This window comes from Bos indicus, chromosome 8 (genome assembly GCF_029378745.1).
Source record: "Bos indicus isolate NIAB-ARS_2022 breed Sahiwal x Tharparkar chromosome 8, NIAB-ARS_B.indTharparkar_mat_pri_1.0, whole genome shotgun sequence".
In the NCBI taxonomy this organism is placed as follows: Eukaryota; Metazoa; Chordata; class Mammalia; order Artiodactyla; family Bovidae; genus Bos; species Bos indicus.
The window spans coordinates 81477161-81504194 of record NC_091767.1 but is presented as its reverse complement, the minus strand read 5'-3'; the positions used below and the strand labels follow the sequence as shown (position 1 = coordinate 81504194).

Below are 27034 nucleotides of genomic sequence, written 5' to 3'. Positions count from 1 at the left end.
CCTGGCTTTGAGCTTTTTATAGAAAAGACGAAAAAGATGACCCACGACTTATAGTAAAGATCTACCAAGCATGCTTTAATGAAAAACTCTGTCATTAAAATTTCTTAATGCAGAAGCCAGGTAAGACTTTACATAAAGGTACCATTAATGAGATTCGTGCATCTAGTTGATTCAACCAAGATTTGCCAAGGGTGTATATAATTAGGTCCTTTTCTAAGCACTGAAAACACAATGCTTGAGTGTCATTTTTCCTTTGTGCAGAGACCCAAAAATATAAATGAAATATATGTTGGCTAGACTTAAAGACACAGGCCAGTGTCGACTTCCTAAAATAGAAGATTAATGGAAACAATGACAGGCCCTAAACTGCACTGACACGAGTAGGTGCTACTAGAACAATGCATCTCATTAGTGCCATATGATACCAGGCACAAACAGCAGTTCACTAAAACGCCTAACATGAGCAATGATTGCCAAGTAAAGCATTCTGTCACAGGAATATAACTAATGCTTCCTATAAAACTAAAGTCACGAAATTTTTCCCTGCCCGCCTTCCTTTTCTAGCCAAACTCTTATGTTTTATATTAAAATGGCTTTCATCTCTCAGGGCGTATAAGAGTTGATGGCTGCTGGCATCAAATCCGCTAAAATCAACACCAGGGTAATTATCTGCACACTTTCAAGTGTTTTCAAAATACATGCTGGTTGAGATTTTCCTAACTTTGAAACGTATGCTTTAAATGTTGGTGGTCTAGGACTGTCAATAGCCTGGGTTAAAAAGAATTTTAAAATCTTGCCCTAAGCATTCTCTTCTACAGCAATTATTCGACTTGTTTATAATTCATCTACCTTCACAAAGTGCTTGACACAGTCTACAACATCCTCATATCATATTGCTATTTTGTGACACTACTTTAATGGTACATTTACATGAGCTGATACATGTAAAGCACTTAAAAGAGTGCGTGACACATGACAAGTGTCAGCTATTATTATATTAATAGTTCCATTCAAAGGTTCTTTTTAAAATATGTGAATAAGTGCGTGAGGGTAAATGGATAACAATACTTTAAATTTTTCCTATCATGTCAGCTGAAAATGGGAAGGAATTTCAGTACACTTGGAATTCTTACTTTTTTTTTTTAAAGAACTGCAGAGTCTTAAAAAAAATCTATGAAATAGATGAAATGTATTGATACAAAATTATACAGGTCAGAATTCCTTCGTGAGGCTATCAAAAACACATTCTATCAGCAATTCTATCTCGATCCTGCCAAGGGGTAAAAAGAAAAACAACCAAGATCCTGTGAAACCAGGTCTGATCTGAGACCTAGGTACAGAAAATTTTGTAAAGATCTGAGACCTAGGTACAGAAAATTTTGTAAACTACGTAGGGATTTCTAGGGATTTACAGAGGAAAAAAGGGAGACCCACAAAAAAGACTGAGTCTGAAATACTTCAGCAATATAACAAATTGCATATTAACAGCGTTGTAATTACCCTTTTGTTTGGTTTCTTTGTAATTATTTTTAATAAATTATTCTGCCTCCCCCCATCGCTCAAGTAAGTTGTCACCCAAAGGCACAATCAGAACAGCGCAGGACACAAAGGCACTCACTGATAGGGAGGGCGTGAGGGAGGGCGCTGCTGCCTCCAGAGCTGTGACTCATTCGAATCCATAAAGCTTTTCTACGAGATCAAGTATCAATGAAGCTATTGTAAGAGATTACAGCTATATATATGTAGACTGGTTATGAATTCTCACAGGGCAAGAGCATTTTTGAAAAAAGGAAAGGGCACCAATGTCTGGGAAACCACTCAGCACGAAGGCTGCCTCAATTACAGAAAACTGGCTGCCGCACCTACCATTTTGCTAAATCTGAGTAGTTCCTATAAAGAAAAGAAGACCCTTCGGTTCAGCACTCCCTAAATTCATCTGGCACCATTCTGCCAAGCTCCGTATCCTAAGAGCTCCAGAGTCAAGCCTAACACAGTTGCCATCTGCTGTTACGGATCCAAGAAAGAACCAGATAATTTTTATTAGTCTTAAATACTGTTTTCCAGAAATCATAAACCAAATAGAAAACAGATCTTGGTCACAGAAGACAAATAGCAGTAAAGGACTTTATTAGTTTAAAATTTGTACCTACCTTTATCATGTTGAATATTTCAGTATCAGAACTGTAATAAAAACATTCTCCTAGAATGTGTAAAATTTTCAAAGGGCCAATAAAAGTGGCAAAATGCCTAAACCAAGTTGGATTTAAAAATGTTCTGTGAATTATCATCAAGTCTATCAAGGACTTCAGAATCAAGCGTGTGCAAAGAACAAGCGAAACAAAAGCAGAGTGAAAATGCGCCAGAATTTAGTGTCACAAACAAAATAGGTCCAGTATTTTTCTCTGAAGGACTCAGAAAATCGAATTTATCATTTTGCCTCCTACTAAAATGGCCACTGAATATTATAAATCCATTTTCACAACCTTCTTCCTAGACTTTCATGTTTCACTCGATATTTCAAGGAAAATTTCACTAAAATTTAAACAATTTTATGCTCAAGGGTATTATTTTTCAGGTTCTAGCAGCAAAGAATAATTAAGGTAACCTTACAGGGTGCTTTTGTTGGAAACCATTTGTACCTAGTGTTTCTTATGACTACTCGTAACAGAGACCCATCTCACCCTCGCCAAGACTCTTACTTGGAAACAAACTCACAGGAAGGAGTGCTTGTTAATAATAACAGCAACGCTTAGTATTGCTGAATTTCCAACGTTTTGAAAGTATGCCGGTGAATACTTCTGACATCATAACCAGAAATGAGTATCTTAAAATTTGTTCCCTCTGTTATCAGATGTGTATAAAGTAGGAAGCATGCTTCCTTCAAATATGAAAACTGGAATTTTCCTTCTCTTAAAAAAAAAAATCACTGACACCATTCAGGTATTTTCTTCAAATATATGATTTCATAAATTATTATTCTACAGTATATCCTAATCCCTGAAATACTGATAAAAGAGCTATCAAAAACATTATTTTACATGTATATATTTATAAGAACTTTGTATTAGTCCTTAATCTTTGAATACAATATCCATTGTATTCAATGGCATTGTATTCAATTATCCAGTTGGCATTTATCTTTGAATCAGTTAAAGATAAAAGCAGGAAAAACATGTGTGTTCTTTCAAAACCAACAGTCACTTAGCAAAATCTATTAACATTATTTTTAAAAATATACACTGTACAAATTCACTGTTGGCATCACCATTGTCTAACCAGTCCTTTGCAGAGCAGGCTTACCCATTCATCCTAATTGTTCTTTGTACAGTTGTTCACGTCCCCTTGCCTTTCTGTTGCATAAATTATTCTAACTAAATAAAAGGAACGTGAAATAGTGAAAAAGGAAGAATATCAGAATGTAAGGCGAAAAATACCTGAGGCCTAACAGCAAAAGAGACGTGAGTTTTTAAACTGAAAATTAAGAAAACAAATAAACAAAAACGTAAAGAAATTAAGTTACACCAGTGGAAAAAAGAGCTAAAACCTGAAGATAAAATGGAAACAAAAGTCAGAGAACATAGGAGAAAATGCAGACCAAAAAAGCCTCATTTTCAGAAAGACAAGAAATGAAAACCTGTTAGGTGGCACAGAAAGACAGCAGAGCTACCTGGTGGGTGGGTGGGAACGACGCGACACCGCGGTGCCGGCCAGGAGAGCATCTGAGAGCACTTTTGCAGGTGCACCTCTCACTCAGTCAGCTTACTTTATTTCCTTATTCGTTATTTTAACCCACAGTTGAGCACAGGATAAGTTTGTTTTGCTTCTCCTTCTAAGTTCACTGAAAACCTCGACTAGAATTTCAAACTATACCAGGTTATGCCCACCACTTAGCACTTTCAAGATTTTAAGGAGGGAAAATAATTATTCCTATAAAATTACATTCTTTAATGTTTAACTCCAGCCAAATGACCATTTTTAAGACTCTGGCCTTGCACCACTGCTTTTTGTTTTCCTTCCTCAGGCAGGTCAGAAGATGGCTTTCCCCCAGTCAGTAAAAATCAGAGGGAAAATGCTATGACCTAGCATAGTTAAATACAGACCAGTCATCCCCCACGTTAATTCCTGGGGCCGAATCCTGCCTGAGGCCTGAAGATGCAAATAGAGACCTAGGGTTTGGAGGAAAGGGCCGCAGGAGGGAGAGCAAGGGGCCGAGACAAAGCAGGCAAATAAAAGCCATAGCTAGATTTTAAATGTCCAACCTACAGAAACAACTAAACTCTTTATTTTACGGTTACATAAAACAAATAAAAGGAGAAAAATTCTAATGTTATAGAAAAACAGTAAATGCATGAAAAAAGAAAAATTGACTAACATGCTACCTGTGGCATGGTGAACATTTTAAAAAACATAGCTCAACTCCATGCTAAATTAACAACCTAGATTCAAATGAATAACAGGTTCAAATCCCAGCAAAAGGTTAACATAAGACCTAGGTTTCAATATTCAATACCACAGAATTTGATCCATATTTTGGAATAGACACTCAGGCAATCAGAGGTCACACCTCGGCTACCAGCTGCTGTACAGCTTCTGTGTCTTTCAGAACTTGTTCTAGCGCCCTCGGTGGCTAATCGCACCCCCTTTCTCCCTGTCCTTGAAAATATCACATGCTTTGCCTCAGTGAGCTCCAAACTCTCTCCAAGATAGAGCAGAGGCAAAACAGTGGGCAAAGGGCTGAGCTGCTGTGCAGAACCAGAAGGGAAAACTGGAGACATTGATAATTAATACTTTCTTACACAATTCTTAAACCTCCCCTCTTCTTGCCCCCTTCCCCGCCACCTCCACCCTCAAAGCTAGTCAGCTTTAAGCTTCATTCCCTGAAAGGAAGCTCGGCATGACAGTCTCAACCCACTTCATTTTCATGTCCTCCTCAAAACTACTGCCCACAATTTCTAAGAAAAGTCAGAAGCACGTCCTCCCCATAAGCTCCAACACAATAGCCTCTCTCAAGGAGAAATCCTCAGTGAAGAAAGAACTCCAATGTTCTTGGAAGGCAAACTCCTCAGTCCCTAGCCTTCTCATTCTCAGAGGGCAGTGGTCAGGTCACAGGCGGGTGACACAGTGGGTCTCACAGATATAGTTACTTCAAATTCAGATTTTGGTAGTGATGGTACCTGGTAATCCATAAAGGGTTTCCCCTTCTTTTATGCATGAAACATTGTGTGCTTGGATAATCTTACTTTGGGTTTAAAAAAAATAATAGCTAAAAAATATTTTTTTTAACCACTAAACGAGCCAATTTGTAACTCTTTTTCCTTCTTTGGACATTTTATGATCTCATTCATCCATCACCTCACGAACATTTTTAAAAACACCTAGACCATGAAAAGTTAAACCAACACAACCTACCACAGCATGCTAAGGTACAGTCAGAAAACTCAAGCCAGTTCAAAATGACCACTTTTTCTATTACTGTTTAACTGAAGTGACATGTATGACTCTTTGTTTAAAAAGGGAAGGGCTTTTCATACACTGAATGTCTCCTTACAAATGACCGAACTCCTAGGCCAGTTCTTTTTGTAATTCTCTCAGAAGCTGCCCTCGGTATCCTTAAATGCACTCTGAAACTTTGGTATCACCTTCATTATGATGTGCTTTGTGCACATTCTCGGACGCTGCAATGCCCATACTAAGGCAACACATCACAGAAGTTGGCAGCAATGCTATCAGCAAGAATTTTGGCTTCAGAGTCAGAAATGATTCATCATACATTCTAAGCAGCAGAAAAACAACACACTGCTATTTTAATCCCTCGGTGCTTTCAAGAATCAAAAAACAGTAAAATCATTAAAGCAAAAGCAACAAAAATCCTATCTGCTTCCATGTTTGTAAAAACATTCACTTTTAAGAGTTTTCAACAAAAGCACTCAGGAAATAACAGACTACTTACCTTATTTCATAATATTTACTACAATGACAAATCAAGTTTTAACTTAATACAATTTCAGGGGAAAACAGGTAGTCCAAACTTCTGCAAAGGAGCATACTGAAATTCTAAATATAGAAAAACAAATTTCTCATTTGCTTTAAGTAAACAAAATCCCTCCACTGTTTCAAAAGTAATACACTACTTTCATCTTCTCTCTCCATTTTTGAGAGTATCTATAGCCTAAATTAACGAGTGTGAGTGGTCTCTCTCAGGATCAAACAGAGAAACCTTACTCTGTGGGTCATTTATTCCGAACACTCCCTGGTTTTTAGAGATATCATATCATAATAATACCATATACCATACTAAATGTTACTGGTCTAATGTAATAATGTAATGGAACTGGCTTTTTGTTCTGATGCTCTATTTAAAGAGCATGAAAGAAATCTGCATCCTGGGTCATTTTCACTTCCTGAGAACAAAGTACGTTGATAATCACTTGGATTATCAATCAGTATTTCTATAGAACTATACCTAGGTAAATCTAAGGTTTACTGCAAATTTAATTAAAACGTTAAAAAAAAAATGCTACCCTATTGTTGTGATCAAGTATTGGGGGGAGGGGGGCAGATGGGGAGACTGATCAAGAACTCCATCCAGTGCTCTCTTTCGGGGACCCTTACCTTCTCAAACACTTCTTCTCTGTCCTTTCGTTTCCGTTTTCGGGGTCTCCGGTTCACTCGGACCCATTTCGCGACCTGAAGTTCAAAAACCACAGGGCATTTTAAACATAGGACGACAGGTCCCCAGGGCCACCCCTCAGCATAAGAAAAGAAACGATCGACGGCCTCACGACGCAGCCTTCCTCGGCTTCACCTGGGGGAGCCACCGGCACCTTTAGGGCATCCAGAGGCCGCCTCAACGCTGCGGGCCCTCGGGTCTGCGACGAGCCGAGGCCGTGACCTTCGCCCCGGCAGCTCCCTCCGTCACTACCCCGCTTGGCCGCCCCCGCACCGGTGCGCGCAAGAGCCCCCGGACGAGGGCCATCTTACCCACCGTTGTCGCGCGCCGCCGCCGCCGATCCCGGGCTCCGCGCCAGGGATGCAACGCGGGACCCACGGCCCGGGGAGGCAGGAAGGGGAACGCGTGGACCGCGTCGCCCGCACTCACCTCGGCGCTCACTTGCTGCGCGAGCCCGCACTCCGCCAGGGCCTGGCGCTCCCTCTGCAGCGGCTGCGGGGGAAGGGGACAGAGTCAAGTTTATCCCGGGAGCCGCCCCTGCCTCCCTCCCCCGCGCCCCACCAACTCGGCGCGCTGACCCCCTACCTCGCCCGCAGTAGGTGAAGGTGAGAGCCGGGCGCCGGAGCCCGCGCTCAGAGCCGTCGCCCCGCCGGCCCGGCGGAAAGCGGCGGGCGCTAGAGGCCCGCAACACCTAAGGCGCAGGGCGGGCGGCGGGCGGCGCGGGGCCCGGGCGGCGGCGCGGGCGGCGGGCGGGCGCTGGGCGGGGGCGGGGCCTGCCTTAAAGGTATAGGCGGCCGCGCCACCCTCCCCGCAGGTCGCCTCCGCCCCTACCCCCGCCGGCGTGCCGGCTATTTTATTGTTCTCTACTCAAACATCTTTCTTCTCCGCGCGCGGGCTCGCGCCTCCCTGGCGCTGGTCGACCCCGGCGCGCGCGCTTACCTTTCCAGTCCCACCCATGCGGGACCTGGGGTACCCGCGAAAGGGCTTCTCGGCCGCGGTGGGAGCAGAAGTGCTACCCGCCGGCCGGCGAAAGGGCTTAGCGGGAGAAGCGCCCTCACCGCCGCCGCCAGCCTGAACTCGCTCTGCGAGTCAGAAACCCAAGTGTTCAGATGGCTTTCGCGGAGGGAGAGGAACTTTCCTAATGGAGTTTCCTCTGGAATGAATTAGACGCCATTAAGTTGACGTTTTTCAGTGCCCCCTCCGGACTCCGGGGAGGAGGCAGGTGACCTCCTGGGGGAGAAACCGCGAGCGCGTGAAAGGCAAACTCCGAGCTCCGCCCGCGCGTCGCGGGAGCTAATGCGATCTCGTTGAGCACGGCCGGCGGTGCACTCGCCCGGCCTTAGGACCCCCCTCCCCACCGCCAAAGCGACTAGTAGACTTTAAGACGGGGACAATACCTTTTCAAAAATAGGGGTAAAGTTTCCACTTGGTTTAGAAACGTGTACGATACCCTCTTTTTTTTTTTCCGCCGATCCCCTAAAAGGCTTTCTTTCCATCCTCAGCAGCTGAGCCAGCCTGGGGGGGTGAGTGCTTGGGGAGAAGAGTCGGGTCGCACTCGGGTTTGCTGATCTTGACCATTCCTTTAACTTTATCGCATTTCTCTAAAGAAAATCTCTCTTGCCCTCTCTTTATTGCTACTCCATCCTTCTTTCAAGATCAAAAGCTTTAGATCAAAGCCAAGATCAAACTCACTACTTTAAATAGAAGCAACTTTGCCATGGAGTATTTTACACAAAGGGGAGCTACTTAATGGAGACATCAGAGTAGAAAACTTCATTTTATCCCTTCATCCCATATTCATAACTGAACTACTTAAAATTACATTGATGATGCATTTCTGTTTCCTAAAACAAACAACAGTTCTGCTCAAATGGGAGAGTCTTGACTTGTGTTTGTGTTTCCCGGAATTAAGAAAAGAAAAGAAAAGCCTATAGAGCGTTAAATCGACATATTAACCATTATTAGCTAAGTGCTATGAAATGCATGCTCATTTGCTAAAGATTTTTCAAAGTGTTATCGAGTCTTTTTATACATGATGTACAACCATCACATACAATTTTTGTACTATAAAAGAAATGCATAAAAATAACATAGCTTGCAAGTCTCAAATGCACATACATAGGCAGGTAAAAATTACAAATGATAAAGTGGATTATGTAATTGTAGAGCTGCTTAATTTTAAATGGAAATAAAACTTTGAACTATTTAAGCGTTCATGCTACTAAAAACAGTTCCAGAATCAATAGAAATCTATCACTGACCGACATTTCCATCTACCCAGTAGAAGTTTTTTCCTTGGGAATTCACTGTCCCTAAAAACCCTGATACAAGCAGTTCAATATTGATGTACAGTGCCATGCCTAAATGGACCTTTCTTAAGTGTCCTCTTGGTTGATTTAGCAACAATTAAAAAATATGCAGTCTCAGAAGAAAGAAAGCCAAAGTAAATTCCAACAATTCAGCAGCAGGAGGAAAGGTAACTATTGCAAATTAAACCTTATACATACTTGTATAAAAATTTGCTGTTACAGCTGGGTAGTTAGTACTTAAAAGCCTTTTCCCCTTATAATTTTCATCTGGTTGTGGTCTCAAATACACACACACACACACACACACACACACACACGATCATTCCTCTTTCTAAAAATCCCACTGAGCCACTGGAAAGATCTTAGGAACTGAGACCTGGGAACACCCGCTTGCTGCCATTGACAGTCTCCTTTAAACTTCCTAGCACCCGGTTCACAGAGAACCTAACAGTTTCTAGCACAAGCTGAGCAAAAACAAGCATCCTACTGTTACTCTGCTCTTCTAGGACTTTAAGTGGGTAGCAACACCTGTGATGTATTCTAAGTGCCTACTCACTTGACTCCTTTGTCCTCTTGCCCCCCAAACCCAATCCAAACTCAGCAAAGAAACCAGAATGATATTTACAAAGGTAGTTCAAATGGTACCTTCTTTGCCTGGCTGCTGCTGCTAAGTCGCTTCAGTCATGTCGTAGGACCCCATAGACGGCAGCCTACCAGGCTCCTCCGTCCCTGGGATTCTTCAGGCAAGAATACTGGAGTGGGTTGCCATTTATTCTCCAGTTCTAGGCTTAAGCAACACTTCTCCAGAAAGGTCTTTCCTTACTCCCCAATCCAAATTATGTCATCCTGCTATGTTTCTAATATATCCTATTTATTTCCTTTAAAGTAATCATCTTTTATGGATATTTAAAATTTTTTATTAAGAGACTTTATTTTTTAGGAAAATCAAACAGATTTGTGCAGATATCACAAAGTTCCTGTATGCAAACATAACTCACAGTTTTCTTTATTATTAGTATCTTGCATCAGTGAGAGAATTTGTTACAGTTAATGAACCAATATTTGATACATTATTAAGTAAAGTCCAGGGAATGGCAATCCACTCCAGTGTCCTTGCCTGGAGAATCCCATGGACAGAGGAGCCTGGTGGGCTACAGTTCATGGGGTCACAAAGAGTCGGACATGATTGAACAACTAACACTACTATAGTTAACATTAGAATTCACTCCCGCACAGTACAGTTCTATTATAACAATTTTTATTAGTTTATTGAATGTCTGTTTCCCTGATTGGATTTCAATGTCCAGGAAGAAAGAGATCTGTCTCTTCTATTACTGATCTTTATGCAGTCACTAAAAATACTGCCTGGCACATAGTAGATAGATGCTCAATAAATGTATTAAGTGAATGGAAATTCTCCAGGCCACAATACTAGAGTGGGTAGCCTTTCCCTCCTCCAGGGGATCTTCTCAACCCAGGGATCAAACCCACGTCTCCCAAATTGCGGGCTAATTCTTTACCAACTGAGCTGTCAAGGAAGTTCTACTACAGTTCTACTATAACAGTTTTTACTAATTTATCAAATGTCTGTTTCCCTGATTGGATTTCAATGTCCAGTGTAGGAATAAATGGCTGAATAAATGGCATATGAAATTTCAAGGGGGAGAATCTTAAGATGAAGATCTTTCTAATTAAGTCCTTTTTGTTTCTCTACTAAAATATCTTATATTGTAAAGAGCACAGAATTGTGCATTTTTAAAAAGGAGACACCATGGGACATCAATTACATTGCCAGGGTATTTCTAAAATGATGCTTTAAAAAAATTACAAATGGGAAAGAAAAGTTTCAAATTCCCTCAAATATTAATCACTAAAGTTGTATTCCAAAATGGTGGTAGGAACTGAATTTAATCTTGAATGACCTATTTCATGACACTGGAAAAATATTAATTCTTTTTGATCATGTTTAATATAACCTCAACACATTTCTTCTTTTATCCACCTAAACCTACGTTGCTTCATGAGCAGGTCCTAGGGAAGGTAGGATGTAGAGGAACTTGAAGACTATTTTTAAAAAATTTAAATTCTTGTAGTTGAGGATGAATGCTCTAATAATTATCTTTGAAAATGTGGTGAAAGTACTTTAAAGCTATCTTTTAAAAACAAATGTTTTCTGTTTGAATTACATTTTAAAAGATTATTTTTCTAGTAGAGATGCAAGTTTTGAAAAAACTTATTTTCTGAAACTTTCTTGTCAAAGCAGTTTATAATAGCTGAAGACAATTTCAGAAGCTGAGAAAAATGCCATTACTTTAAAATAAAAGCATTTAGTTAACCTAGTGGCTGGGGATTACTTTTGGGAGGAAACCCTTTTTTTTTTTTTTGGTTGAGAGGAAACGATTCCTTTCAATGGAAAATGATGGTGATAACCAGTTTCATACCATTAATATGGACATGTGCTTCTGCCTTGGATGAGGTGCAGTCCAGATGAATGAGGAGCAGCATGCCCTCCTAGGCAAGCAGAAGGAGGAGAGGGCAAACCAGGGGAGCCCTTTAATTAAACCAAATAGCTTCAGACTGCAGATTACACTCCCATGGGCACTATACTACACTCCCATCCACTAGAAGTCAAAGGGCCTTTTAGTACCAAACAAGGGAGAAAGGTCTAGAAGCTTTTGCTGGCTACAGAAGGACCCTACAGTCCTTAAAATTAAAGGTAAGAGTAAATTAAAAGGTAAGAGACTACATATGTCTGGAAATAAAATCAAAGTTAGTTTAAGTTGCAAATAATGACAAGCAAGGATTAGGGGCTAAGTTATCCAATGTTTATGTCTTTAAATTTTGCTCTATCATTTTAAAATGTAACATTCCTTTATGATACCTTTTTTTAAAATTTGACTGCTTGACTTTATTTATTTATTTTGACTGCTTGACTTCAGAAAAATTATAATTCATATTATTGCCTGTTTTGTCCCTGTGTTAGAACGAATGCCTAATTTCTTTCTGAAGAGGACTGCCAAATGAACTTCTCAGTGGAAGTCCTTATAAACCATAGTTTTCAAAAAAGGAAAGCTATCACAAAAGTGCTTTGTAGTGACCTGGCTAACAGAATCTCTTCCTCTTAGTAACCATATTCCTGAATTCACTGTTGCTCAGAAGTTTCTAAGAGCTTGTCTGAGGAAGCATACCCAGTTCTTCCATTTCTTGATCCTCTCTGAATGAAGCATTAGCTATCAACTATTGGCTCCCCAAAGAAACATACACCACAGTGCACAGCCCCCTCCCAAACCAATGGTCAGGAGGTTCACAGAGTTGGTTGAAACCCAAACTCTGACCCAGGATGGCCTGAGATTTTCTGAGGTGAAGGCAGACCACCACACAGCTGGCATGGGATGCATCATCCTGGTTCTGTGTGAAATTCCTCTTATTGCATTATGTTCTGGGAAGAAGCCATCAACCTTTACTGAGGTACATTATAAAAAACAGCCCATAAAATCCATCACAGTGTTTACTGTAAGGATGGTTTTAGAGGGTTGTTTATTACATTAAATAGAAATTTTCTGTGAGGACCCACAGGAAAAACTTCTCCGTAGCATCAACAACGGGAATAGTTGGACTTAGGCAACTGGTTTCGTTTACCTCATGAATACTGCAAATTTATCCCTTTTCCTTCTTCTAGAAAGCTCTGTGACCCAACTTTAAGGCAGGCATAGGAACTTCAGGGGATATATATTGTATGCTAATATAATTTCTGGCCCCATATTATTTTCCTAACATTATTTTCAGGCTTCCCTGGTGGCTCAGACAGTAAAGCGTCTGCCTGCAATGCGAGAGACCCGGGTTCGATTCTTGGGTTGGGAAGATCCCCTGGAGAAGGAAATGGCAATCCACTCCAGCACTCTTGCCTGGAAAATCCCATGGACGGAGGAGCCTTATAGGCCACAGTCCACAGGGTCGCAAAGAGTCGGACATGACTGAGCGACTTCAGTTTTCTTACTTTAACTTACTTTTATCATTTTATATTTTGCTTTCCAAGAGTTTGCTTACTTCTGTTTTGGACAAGAAGGAATATAAATAAATAAAATATTGGGGGTTTATTTTTCTTTCTTTCACTTTCTTTTTCCTTTTTGGAGGGAGAAAGGGGAGTTATGAAAAAAATGTTATGGTTCTAATATTTTGCTTCATTAACAACACTTAGCAGTGAATTAAGTATAGAAGGTAAGGACATATGATTAACCCTACTTATAAAAATTGAGCGAAAAAACTGTTAAAAAAATACAGCCCAAAACAAATATACTATACAAACATCACAGAGGACTGATATAAAAAATGTTAACCAACCAAGTATTTTATCACTTTTGACTGATATCAAAACCAGAGGAACATATTCATTTAACAAACATACTGAGTTTGCCTACTGCAAAACATAACACTGGACTTTGTGAATACAAAGATGAATAAGACTCCACCATGTTCTCAGGAGACTAGTATGACCAGGCAGTAAGGCGACATGGTAAAAGTGCCCAGACAGCCTGTCTGGGTTTGAATCCAGACTCTGCCACATATTAGCTCTATGACCTCTTTAAGCCTCTTTCTCATAGAGTTGAGAAGATCAAATGACAAACGCAATGTGCTTACCAGAGGAGGCAGTTGTTACTTATCAAAGTCTAGACTACTGGAAGTAAGAAGCAACACAACATCACTAAAAGCTGGGGGGAAGTGACCTGAAGACAAAAAAAAGTGCTAAAGTATTACATGTACCAGAGACCACGGAACCTCAGATCTGGTAGAAAGAACCAGAGCGGTCAATTTTGTACAGGATTAAGTTTACAAAGCGCTTCCCACATACAGACTGTTCTGTTTGTTTCTCACACTGTCCCATCTTCAGGATGAAGAGAATGAGTCTTCAGGAAGTATAATGCCTTTACTATCTTACATTGTGTGGCCTTAGCTCTCCTGGATGGAAATGTAGTGTTCTTTCTATGCCAGCAGGAGACCTCAGGGAACACCTTGCCTGATTTTAATATATATGCTTATGGCACCCCACTCCAGTACTCTTGTCTGGAAAATCCCACGGGCGGAGGAGCCTGGTGGGCTGCAGTCCATGGGGTCGCTAAGAGTCTGACAAGACTGAGCGACTTCACTTTCACTTTTCACTTTCATGCATTGGAGAAGGAAATGGCAACCCACTCCAGTGTTCTTGCCTGGAGAATCCCAGGGACGGGGGAGCCTGGTGGGCTGCCGTCTATGGGGTCGCACAGAGTTGGACACGACTGAAGTGACTTAGCAGCAGCAGCATGTGTGCTTAGTCACTCAGTTGTGTCTAACTCTTTGCAACCCCGTGGACTGCAGCCCGCCAGGTTCCTCTGTCCATGGGGATTCTCCAGCAAAAATACTGGAGTGGGTTGCCATGATCTTCCCAACCCAAGGACTGAACTCAGGTCTCCCACATTGCAGGTAGATTCTTTACCAGCTGAGCCACAAGGGAAGATATCTGTTTATTAGAGAATAAACCACAAATTAAACATATAGATTAAAACACAGCTTGGAAAATATAATCCTATTCCATAAAGGTCTATTGGAACAGACATAGAAAATAGATATTAGTATATTGCCCTCAGTATACATGTATGACTGCAATTCTTTACAGGTGCTTAACATTCATGGCTGTGAGGATCACAATAAACTATGGAAAACTCTTCAAGAGATGGGAATAACAGACCACCTGACTTGCCTCCTGAGAAATCTGTATGCAGGTCAAGAAGCAACAGAACTGGACATAGAACAACAGACTGGTTCCAAATAGGAAAAGGAGTACGTCAAGGCTGTATATTGTCACCCTGCTTATTTAACTTATATGCAGAGTATATCATGAGAAATGCTGGGCTAGATGAAGCACAGGCTGGAATCAATATCGCTGGGAGAAATATCAATAACTTCAGATATGCAGATGACACCACCCTTATGGCAGAAAGTGAAGAACTAAAGAGCCTCTTGATGAAAGTAAAAGTGGAGAGTGAAAAAGTTGGCTTAAAGCTCAACATTCAGAAAAGGAAGATCATGGCATCCGGTCCCATCATTTCATGGCAAATAGATGGGGAAACAGTGGAAACACTGTCAGACTTTATTTTGAGGGGCTCCAAAATCACTGCGGATGGTGACTATAGCCATGACATTAAAAGACGATTACTCCTTGGAAGGAGAATTATGACCAACCTAGACAGCATATTAAAAAGCAAAGACATTACTTTGCCAACGAAGGTCCATCTAGTCAAGGCTATGGTTTTCCCAGTGGTTATGTATGAATGTGAGAGTCGGACTATAAAGAAAGCTGAGTACTGAAGAATTGATGCTTTTGAACTGTGGTGTTGCAGAAGACTCTTGAGAGTCCCTTGGACTGCAAGGAGATCCAACAAATCCATCCTAAAGGAAATCAGTCCTGAGTGTTCAATGTATGCTGAAGCTGAAACTCCAATACTTGGGCCACCTGATTCGAAGAGCTGACTCATTTGCTGACTCACAGCTGACTCATTTCCCTGATGCTGGAAAAGATTGAAGGTGGGAGGAGAAGGGGACAACAGAGGATGAGATGGTTGGATGGCACCACTGACTCAATGGACATGAGTTTGGGTAAACTCCGGGAGTTGGTGATGGACAGGGAGGCCTGGCATGCTGCAGTCCATAGGGTCACAAAGAGTCGGACATGACTGAGTGACTGAACTGAACTAAACTGAACATTCTTGGACAGAATAATCTTAAAGAGTTTCACAGATGAAATATAAAATTATGTAGGGGTGGTATCAGATCAATGGTTATCAACTCCTAACTGCTAATTAGAATCACCAGGACACTTTACAAAGCCTATGGCCCAGGAGGCACTCCAGACCACTGTGAAAGTAGGCCCCAGGCACACAGGGCCCCCTCCCTCACCGGGATTCCAATGGGTAACCTATGTTGAGAACCACTGGTTTGGATCATTTTAATGATGCTGCTACTGCTGCTGCTGAGTCGCTTCAGTTGTGTCCGACTCTGTGCGACCCCATAGACAGCAGCCCACTAGGCTCCCCCGTCCCTGGGATTCTCCAGGCAAGAACACTGGAGTGGGTTGCCATTTCCTTCTCCAATGCATGAAAGTGAAAAGAGAAAGTGAAGTCGCTCAGTTGTGTCCGACTCTTAGCGACCCCATGGACTGCAGCCTACCAGGCTCCTCCGCCCATGGGATTTTCCAGGCAAGAGTACTGGAGTGGGGTGCCATTGCCTTCTCCGATTTTAATGATGACCCATCTCTAATAAGTTACTATGAAAAATTCTAGGTGTTTGGGAGACATCTAAATTTCAAGGTCAGTGCCACAGAGGATAGCCACCTATTGTGTTCGATTACAATAAGTCCCTTTGGGCAGATGGCAAACACATAGCTGGACAGGATGGGCTGTCTGGCTGACCCAGGGTAGCATTTCCTGTAGCTTAGTCTTAGGGGTAAACTTTGGGGCAAGATTAGTTCAGCACATGTGCGCACGCGCACACACACACACACACACACACACACACACACAAGAATTAAAAAGAAGTAGAAGATCACAGCAATACCCCAAAGAAAGGCAAAAATGGATGGATATTTGACATTTTAATTTTTTCCAGGTTGCTCGTATTATTCTGGATCCTGAATGAAAACAGCATACATCCTTATCCTCAGGGACCCTGATTTCAGGGCTGACCTCAAATTCTGTACACATGAGGTGGTCTATTTCCCATGTATCCCCTGTAAACAATGTTCTGATCATGTTGATGGCTGCCACCCACTCCCTTGAAATGTATAAGTATTTGGAAGATTGTTGCACAGGATTTGAGGATAGTGGAAAAGACCAGTGGAAGAGACCCTTTGCTGTGTGCAAAAACTATTTCACATAGGAAGCAACCCAGGTAGACTTCCTTGAGCCTTGGGCATCATGCTTTAACCAAATAGACTTCCTTGTTTAGAAAAGACACACTACACTGATATTACAGGAAAACTATTCTGAAAAAAATGCTTTATCGGTTATTATTTATTTAGGCTCTGTCATGTGGCTTACAGGATCTTACAGATCTTACAGTTCCTCAACCACGGATTGAACCCAGGCTCCAGCAGTGAAAGTGCCAAGTCCTAACCATTGGAGGGCCAGGGAATTCCCATGATGCCAGTTACTCACTTAAAACACAAACATATATGTTAATACTTCACTAGTTTGAGAAGCAAACACTCATGTCCAGGTCCCTTTGGTTACTCCCTAAAATGGAATGGGTGTGGTATCTGTTACCCCATGAGCACACATACTCCAAGTGCATGTGCATGGAGTACCCATGCTCTTTAGAGTCTGTGGCCCTTGGCATGTCTATTTTTCTTTTGCCAATATTTCTATTTTTAAAAATCTTGGCACTCACACTGGGGTGCCTATCATCTGGCCTCCCAAAGGAACCCAATGAAATCACAATTTGCAAATGACAGGAATGGGCCTAAACCATCCTGCTTTTATTAAGAAGTAGGAACACACACACTAGGGAGAGTAAAAGCCATCACAATTTGGGAGGTGGGCCTGTCCCAAATGTAAATAATACATGAGAAAAAGCTATTTCCCACAATGTTTGCTCACCAAACATTTAGATCCATCTAAGAGATGTTCCGGAAAAATAATGGGAGGGGCCAGAATTAATTGGCTGCTAATCTCTTTACTTTTTAAAGGATGTTTCCTCCAGCGGTGGATTAAATCAATATTTAATGCTACATAGGCCCAGCTGTGTCCATATTAGGAAAGCCCGAGCTCACATCTCTCTCTGTCTTTCTCTCTCTCTCCCTCCCTTTGCTCTGCTTCCACCCCCTGCATGTGTAGGTGGGAGAGTAGGAGCCGGGGAATGTGAACTTGATCCAGCATTGATCAGCCAAGCAGCAAACTCGCATTGTTCTTTAGATACCAAACATAAATTCTTTCTAGTAGGGATAAACCCAGCCATTCTGCACACAACACAGCTTTTGTGCCCAGTAGTATGAGATGGAAAAGAACCACAAAGAACATTGGAGCTTTATTAGACTCATCATAAACATCTCCTAATACACAGAATTTAAAAATCCACCCAGCTCATTTATATTCATATTAATATTGGGTATGTTAGAATCTCTTAAACCTAACAATCTTGTGGTCATTTGATTGTTTTTATAATGGATTTCAATTTACAGTTTATTTTTTTTTTTTTCAGTTTACAGTTTAAATACTATGGTCTATTTTAGCATTGCCTTCTATTTGAGCACTTCTTATTTCACTGCCTTGCTCTCAGGTTCAAGGGCACCGGATCATGCTAATATACAACCAAATATGCTATTGCTATTTTTTGGTGTTGGCTTGTGAATGTGACTTAAGTATTTCTGTACAAAGCCATGTGTAACGGGAAGTACACAGTTGAGAATTTAGACTCCTCCAATGGGTGCATCCATTCCTGCCATCTCTATGGCATACAACCCCTATAAAACAGAGATAATGCCATCTGCCTTGCAGAGCTGTGTTGAGAACACAATGAGATGGTGAAGTCAACAAATAGACCAGTTAATGCTAATTCCTTTCCTCTTTCTCCTCAGAACCTAAGTGATGGCTCAGACAGTCAAGAATCCGCCTGCAATGCGGGAGACCTGGGTTTGATCCCTGGGTTGGGAAGATCCCTTGGAGGAGGGAAAGGCTACCCAGTCCAGTATTCTTGCCTGGAGAATCCCCACAGGCAGAGGAGCCTGGTGGACTGCAGTCCATGAGGTCACAAAGAATCAGACATGACTAGCGACTAAGCACAGCGCAGCACACAACCTTTCAGAGATCTCAAAATAACCGAGTTGTGACTGCCTAATAAAAAGCCTCATTTGACCACCACACAGACACGATGCCGTTGGACAGAGCCTTAGAGATATGACCCATCATCTCAGCCACACCAAACTAGTACCTGTCCCTTCCCAAAGGACCGGTGGACTCAATGGAGCAAATTCTCCTCGTAGGCCTGATTCTAAAGGAGATCATTCTGTTTCTGACCCCGCCTCACTTAAAACAATAAGCCCACTGTTGTTACAGGAAGACCATAAAATGAAATTTGATATTTCTACATTCTTCTCTGAAGATACCAGCTTGACCAGGTGCTAGATGCGAAAACATCTTAAAATCCTAATAGCAGCTACATACATTTAAAACCAACAATAATGTGATAATTAAGAACTTGGGCTTTTAAGTTAGACAGGTTTCCTTTTCCTCATCCATAACATGCATGTAATAATGATGTCAATAAGGTTGACATGATCAGGTGAGAGAGCTGTGACTAGAAGAAGCATACAGCAATTGTATATACTATGTATAAGAAACTGAGCATTGTACTCAATAAAATGCACTGACTCAATAAAATGATAGCCCTTTTTTCATTCTGGATATTCTAATACATAAAATAATATACCCCAGTGTTCTCGGGGGAAGGGAGAAGGATTAAATAAAAAATACAGTTCTACAGGCAGCTCAGACAGTAAAGAATCTGCCTGCAATACAGGAGACCTGGGTTCGATCTCTGGGTTGGGAAGATTCCCTGGAGAAGGGAATGGCTACCCACTCCAGTACTCTGGCCTGGAGAATTCCATGGACAGAGGAGCCTGACGGGCTACAGTCCATGGGGTCACAAAGAGTCAGATACGACTAAGTGACTTTCACTCTCAGGGGGAGTTATACAACCTATATATTCTTTGATTTACCCATTTACAGTTTAATTCACTAAAAGTATGCCAAAACCAGGAAGACATCTCTCAACCACAAAATCAATGCAGTAACAAAGAAATACAATTTGAGGAGGAGAGAACCAGTGAGAACTCAGGAGGCAACTTTGTAATAAATACAACCAAGAAGAGTCTTAAAGAGAATGTGTCTATGGTTGGCCACATGGGATATGAAGCTTCAGCATGCACAGTTGAGGGGAGAGGGAGCAAGCACAGAGGGAAGAGGAGATGAAGTCCTTGAAACAGAGGCTGAAGGAGCCGCTGGACCTAGGGAGCGACTTCTCTGCAGGGTAGTGGGCAGCAGGGTTGAAGGGACTCTCTCCAGGCTGTTCCCATCGTCACTTGCTGCCCTGAAGTCTCTGTCCCCCATTCTGATGTCTTGATTCTGAACTACCTCCCATGCATTTTCATGCCAATAAAGTTGCTAAAATTAAGAACTGAATTGTGACTCTTTGCGGCATAAATAATGTCATCTTATAAAGCCGGGGCTAATAACAACCAGGATGCCCTTAACGCTTTTAAGAAAAACCATCTGATCTATGATGCCCTCGATGTGGTTTGAAATTTCCCTCGGCCTACAAAGGAAAATATTTTTAGTATGTAGCACAGTTTGAAACAGACATATAAATGCACTGAAAATATAATTTTAGGAAAGCATCTGGGTTTGATCATTTCTTGTTTTACCTCAACATTGAATAGGTTCTATTTTCTCAATATAAGAAACACGGCAACATCCCACTAGAAACTATGCAGCAATCACTGTAGCAATTTCTCATAAATATTTCATTACTGGCTCTGTTTTTATTTTTAAAGTGGCAAACACTCTAATGGTTTAACTATAAAAGCAGCATAAAAATGAAGTGTGCCTTCTGGAGCATTTGCCCCCAGTGTTTTCCCCTCCTTCAACAAGCAACTTAGAACTCACTGGATGATTTTTCCCAAGATCATTTGGACAATGAACATATACCAGTATTTATGTCTCAAAATGTATCCTAGAAGTAGTTGCCATGGTCCAAGGTAAAACTCACTGCAGTTTTTATTGATATGCAGTAATTTTAAGACATTAACAACCCTACCAAAATTGTTTTCATCTCCTGACGGTCAAACAGGTTAATACCTGTGAATACTTGATTTTAATTATTAATAGAAGTAAATGCCTATCCTTCAATGATCAACCAGCATAAATGTTCTGGCAGATTGACTATTACTTAATTTCTCCCAATAATCTGAAAGATTTTGGCAATTTTCCAGTGGAAGAGAAAAGCAAGGCACAAACTTTTTTTTTTTTGGATCGTGTACATTTGTAAAACACCACTCAGGACGAAACATATGAAAACTTTCCTGATATCACTCCAAACTAAGAGCAAGTTTTCAGTCTGAGGACAGTTCAGCAGATTCCTGGAGAGGAAAGGAAGACACTTGGAGGAAAAGTAAATTCCAACTTCCTCCTTTCAGAGGTGACAAGAGCTGAACCTCAGCAAAGTATATGGTGACATGAGGCTCAAAATGGCTCTGACCTTCACCTAGGGCTGTTCCCCTCTTTCCTCAAAGAAGCAGTGAGGACTTAGAGAAGGCAAGTGGCTTGCCCACAGCCACACAGCTTAGTGGTACAGGACTCTCTCCAAAGCTGAACCTAACGTATCAGATCCCTTCTTCATTCAACATAGGACATAGCAGAACAAAACTTCACTGCTGCATGCTCTGTCCAAACAGCACATTGCATATAACACAATTGACTCTCCTCCTCTATCCAGCCTCCACTCTTGTTCACTAACTTCAGAATAATGCAGCCTGGCATTTTATGCATCAACTTGTCTGAATCCCACTCAGACTGTGATGGTAGCAGTTATAACTAGACAGGATCAGAAGCAGAAAATACTGAATTGGTAAAGGCCGGAGGTGGAGAATTGACCTGGAAGGATGGGGTCTTCTGAATGAGCTGGACGCACTCATTACCGAACACCAACAAATCATGGTCAACCGCCATTCAGAGATATGTGTGACGTGAACGCTGCCCTTCTTTAAACACACGTTTGGATTTTGACAATTTGACAATCATTGACTGTTACCCTGACCTGTGATACACTTGCTGGTTGGCCACCACAGGGCTGTGCCCCTGGCATTCTCCTCCTCTGGGTCAGCAGAGGTGACAGAGGAGGGCAAAAGCCAGGGACTCTGGTTGGTGCTTGCTTGTGAATGCAAATAACCGGACACAGGACTCGCCCCTTAAATGCTTTGGAAGATACATAAAGACACTTTTTGGTTCAGCCAATTGCTTTTTCTCATTTGTTGTTTTGATGACCTGGTATTTATAATCTAATTTAGTTTCCATCTCGTGAGAGGAATAGTTGCATCTCTCAAAAAACAAAGACCTAAACTAATCTCTATGACACTCACATTCATTCACACACACACAAAGTTAACAACTTTTCAATGTAATAAAGCCCATACTTTCTTTCTTCCTTTTTAAAATATTTATTTGGCTGAGTTGGGTCTTAGTTGCAGCACACAGGCTCAGCAATTACAGTGTGCGGGCTTATTTGCCCTGCAGCATGTGGGATCTTAGTTCCCTGACCAAGGACTGAACCTACATCCCCTGCATTGCAAGGCAGATTCTTAACCACTGGATCACCAGAGAAGTTCCATCCTCATACTTTCTATGCAAAGTATTCCATCAGACATACAGGGTTCCCATTTAGAAACAGGATTGTGTATACCTGTGACAATATTTATGAAAAGCCCTGGATTGTGAGGGCTTTCACATTCCTGTACACACAGAGTACATTTTTTGGGCGCTCTAAATAATAGAAATAAACATATTCCGGGAAAAGAACAGTCATTAATTAAATTAAAAATCATCCTTGTTTAGGCTTTCTGCTGTATTCATTTATTATCTCTTTATAGGCCTAAGGCAAGAATGGGACTAAGTTAATTTGAATTAAAAGCAGTCCTGTTAAAAATGCAAAATGCCTTAATTGGGTAGACTGAGGACTGAGGGTCTTAGACTGAAGCCCTGGCTCTGCCATTAATTAGGGCTTTGAGTTTGGGCATATCAGTATGCATCCCCTGGGGTACAGCTATCCCTTGGGTGAAAAGATGAGCTCTTCTCCAAGACTCACTCCTACCTAGGATTCTAAAGCAGACTGAAATTTGTGCAACACCAGAAAAGCCTAAAATTTAGCCATGAAGCAATAGAGGCGATCCCCAAAAGATATATACCATACAGATATTAAATACACATCTATTTTATACAACATAATGGTTCTCCACAAAAGAGAAGAAAAAAGTCCCCTGTTCTAAAAGCAGTCAAGTGTTCCTAATAGCTTTTCTTGTCAGCAGAAATTCCGGCAGGCAGCAGACGAGGGTGGAAGTCCAGTGAGCACTGTGAATGGCCACAGTAGGAGCCGCCGCCCACAGGCCTGGGATGCAGATCTGAGCATCAGTTTATGCAATGATGTCAAAGAGTCAAAGAGGCCTGCATGTGTGTGCACTCATGTACACAACACACTGCAAGGCTAGGTCTCATGGCTTTCCCTGGGTGTGGGAAGGGCACGATGCAAATATAGAATAATGTGCCTTTGATGAGATCCTACCAGAGCATGTCTTCAGCCTTATAGAAGAAAGAATGGGAGGAGTTCCTCTTAAAAGGTAGAACTGGATGTTTTTCTATTGACAGAGGTTTGTAATCCAAAGCTGGTATCTTTGTCATAATTCTTTGAGTTTACTTGTTCCTTCTTTCTAAAGACCCCTCTATGTGAAACAGATAAAGCACTGTCAAAGAAATTCTGTTAAATAGAATCACTCCTTACAAGAGCTACAGTGTCCTTACTTAAGTGAATCTCTGTATGGGCGCGCAATATGTATGAAAATGAAGAACAGGTAAGGGCTGTAGGTTCTACCATGACCCACTAGGCATTGCACATTGAGGACGATCACGTGGACTCTCTTGCACAATAAGCTGGACAACTTGTGACCAAGAGGCAGTGGGGGATGGGGGCAGTACAGCCAAGTCTCTAGTCTCCAAGCAAATTGTCTTCTAATGGACTTGGCATCCTGGCTGAAATTGGAAAGTACAGAAGTCAACCTCTCCAGTTCCCCAGTTCAGTTCAGTTCAGTTCAGTTGCTCAGTTGTGTTCAATTCTTTGTGACCTCATGAACACACACAGCATAGCAGGTCTCCCTGTCCATCACCAACTCCTGGAGTTTACTCAGACTAATGTCCATTGAGTTGGTGATGCCAAACATCTCATCCTCTGTTGTCCCCTTCTCCTCCTGCCTTCAATCTTTCCCAGCATCAGGATCTTTTCCAGTGAGTCCGGAGAAGGCAATGGCACCCTACTCCAGTACTCTTGCCTGGAAAACCCCATGGGCGGAGGAGCCTGGTAGGCTGCAGTCCATGGGGTCGCTAACAGTCGGGCACGACTGAGAGAGTTCACTTTCAGTTTTCACTTTCATGCACTGGAGAAGGAAATGGCAACCCACTCCAGTGTTCTTGCCTGGAGAATCCCAGGGACAGGGGAGCCCTGCCATCTATGGGGTCACACAGAGTCGGACACGACTGAAGTGACTTAGCAGCAGTAGTAGTTCTTCACATCTGGTGGCCCAAGTACTGGAGTTTCAGCTTCAGCAGCAGTCCTTCCAATGAATATTCAGGACTGATTTCCTTTAGGATGGACTGGTTGGATATCCTTGCAGTCCAAGGGACTCTCAAGAGTCTTTTCCAACACCACAGTTCAAAAGCATCAATTCTTTGGCACTCAGCTTTCTTTATGGTCCAACTCTCACATCCATACATAGCTACTGGAAAAACCATAACTTTGACTAGATGGACCTTTGTTGGCAAATTAATGTTTCTATTTTTAATATGCTGCTAGGTTGGTCATAACTTTTCTTCCAAGGAGTAAGCGTCTTTTAATTTCATGGCTGCAATGACCATCTGCAGTGATTCTGGAGCCCCAGAAAGTCAAGTCTGCCACTGTTTCCACTGTTTCCTCATCTATTTGCCATGAAGTGATGGGACCGGATGCCATGATCTTCGTTTTCTGAATGTCGATCTTTAAGCCAACTTTTTCACTCTCCTCTTTCACTTTCATCAAGAGGCTTTTTAGTTCTTCTTCACTTTCTGCCATAAGGGTGGTGTCATCTGCATATCTGAGGTTATTGATATTTCTCCCGGCAATAATTGATTCCAGCTTGTGCTTCATCCAGCCCAGCATTTCTCATGATGTACTCTGCATATAAGTTAAATAAGCAGGGTGACAATATACAGCCTTGACGTACTCCTTTTCCTATTTGGAACCAGTCTGTTGTTCTATGTCCGGTTCTAACTGTTGCTTCCTGACCTGCATACAGATTTCTCAAGAGGCAGGTCAGGTGGTCTGGTATTCCCATCTCTTTCAGATCCACACAATCAAAGGCTTTGGCATAGTCAATAAAGCAGAAATAGATGTTTTTCTGGAACTCTCTTGCTTTTTTGATGATCCGGCGAATGTTGGCAATTTGATCTGTGGTTCCTCTGCCTTTTTGAAAACCAGCTTGAACATCTGGAATTTCATGGCTCACGTATTGCTGAAGCCTAGCTTGGAGAATTTTGAGCATTACTTTGCTAGCGTGTGAGATGAGTGCAATTGTGTGGTAGTTGAGCATTCTTTGCCATTGCCTTTCTTTGGGATTGGAATGAGTACATCATGAGAAATGCTGGGCTGGATGAAGCACAAGCTGGAATCAATATTGCTGGGAGAAATATCAATAACCTCAGATATACAGATGACACCACCCTTATGGCAGAAAGTGAAGAAGAACTAAAAAGCCTCTTGATGAAAGTGAAAGAGGAGAGTGAAAAAGTTGGCTTAAAGATAGACATTCAGAAAACGAAGATCATGGCATCCGGTCCCATCACTTCATGGCAAATAGATGAGGAAACAGTGGAAACAGTGGCAGACTTGACTTTCTGGGGCTCCAGAATCACTGCAGATGGTCATTGCAGCCATGAAATTAAAAGACGCTTACTCCTTGGAAGGAAAGTTGTCACCAATCTAGACAGCATACTAAAAACATTACTTTGCCAACAAAGGTCTGTCTAGTCAAAGCTATGGTTTTCCAGTAGTCATGTATGGATGTGAGTCTTAGACTATAAAGAAAGCTGAGTACCGAAGAATTGATGCTTTTGAACTGTGGTGTTGCAGAAGACTCTTGAGAGTCCCTTGGACTGCAAGGAGATCCAACCAGTCCATCCTAAAGGAGATCAGTCCTGGGTGTTCATTGGAAGGACTGATGTTGAAGCTGAAACTCCAATATTTTGGCCACCTGATGCAAAGAGCTGACTCATTGGAAAAGACCCTGATGTTGGGAAAGATTGAGGGCAGGAGGAGAAGGGGATGACAGAGGATGAGACAGTTAGATGGCATCACTGACTCAGTGGACATGAGTTTGGGTAAACGGGAGTTGGTGATGGACAGGGAGGCCTGGCGTGCTGCGGTTCATGAGGTCGCAAAGAATTGGACACAACTGAGCGACTGAACTGAACTGAACTGAACTTTGCACATAAATTAAATAAGCAGGGTGACAGTATAAAGCCTTGATGTACTCCTTTCCTGATTTGGAAACAGTCTGTTTTTTCACGTCCAGTTCTGTTGCTTCCTGACCTGCATACCGATTTCTCAGGAGGCAGGTCAGATGGTCTGGTATTCCCATTTCTTGAAGAATTTTCCACTGTTTGTTGCGATCCACACAGTCAAAGCCTTTGGCGTAGTCAATAAAGCAGAAGTAGACGTTTTTCTGGAACTCTCTTGCTACGATCCAACGGATGTTGGCAATTTTATCTCTGGTTCTTCTGCCTTTTCTAAATCCAGCTTGAACATCTGGCAGTTCACGGTTCACATACTGTTGAAGCCTGGCTTGGAGAATTTTGAGCATTACTTTGCTAGCGTGTGAGATAAGTGCAATTGTGCAGTAGCCTGAACATTCTTTGGCATTGCTTTTCTTTGTGATTCGAATGAAAACTGATCTCTTCCAGTCCTGTGGCCACTGCTGAGTTTTCCAAATTTTCTGGCATATTGAGTGCCACACTTTCACAGCATCATCTTTTAGGATTTGAAATAGCTCAACTGGAATTCCATCACCTCCACTAGCTTTGTTCATAGTGATGCTTCTTAAGGCCCACTTGACTTCACATTCCAGGATATTTGGCTCTAGGTGAGAGATCACACCATTGTGATTATCTGGGTCATGAAGATCTTTTTTGTACAGTTCTTCTGTGTATTCTTGCCACCTCTTCTTAATATCTTCTGC

The 27034-nt window shown here is 41.9% G+C and overlaps 1 protein-coding gene across 19 annotated transcripts in view; it reads right to left on the bottom strand.

The window, feature by feature from the left end:
• AOPEP (aminopeptidase O (putative)) overlaps positions 1-27034 on the bottom strand; it is a 422437-nt gene that overhangs the window by 72677 nt on the left and 322726 nt on the right. For 13 of the 19 annotated variants that reach the window (XR_011567945.1, XM_070794246.1, XM_070794245.1 and 10 more), the window contains 2 exons: positions 6986-7162; positions 6613-6687 (listed from right to left, as the gene is read on the bottom strand). Coding sequence is in view for 17 of the 19 variants with exons in the window: in XM_070794246.1 (XP_070650347.1) it covers positions 6613-6687; positions 6986-7162 (252 nt within the window). In the remaining 2 variants the exon portion in view is untranslated. The remainder of the gene's footprint in view (positions 1-6612; positions 6688-6985; positions 7163-27034) is intronic. The other 6 variants (XR_011567946.1, XM_070794251.1, XM_070794255.1 and 3 more) reach the window with 1 other exon arrangement.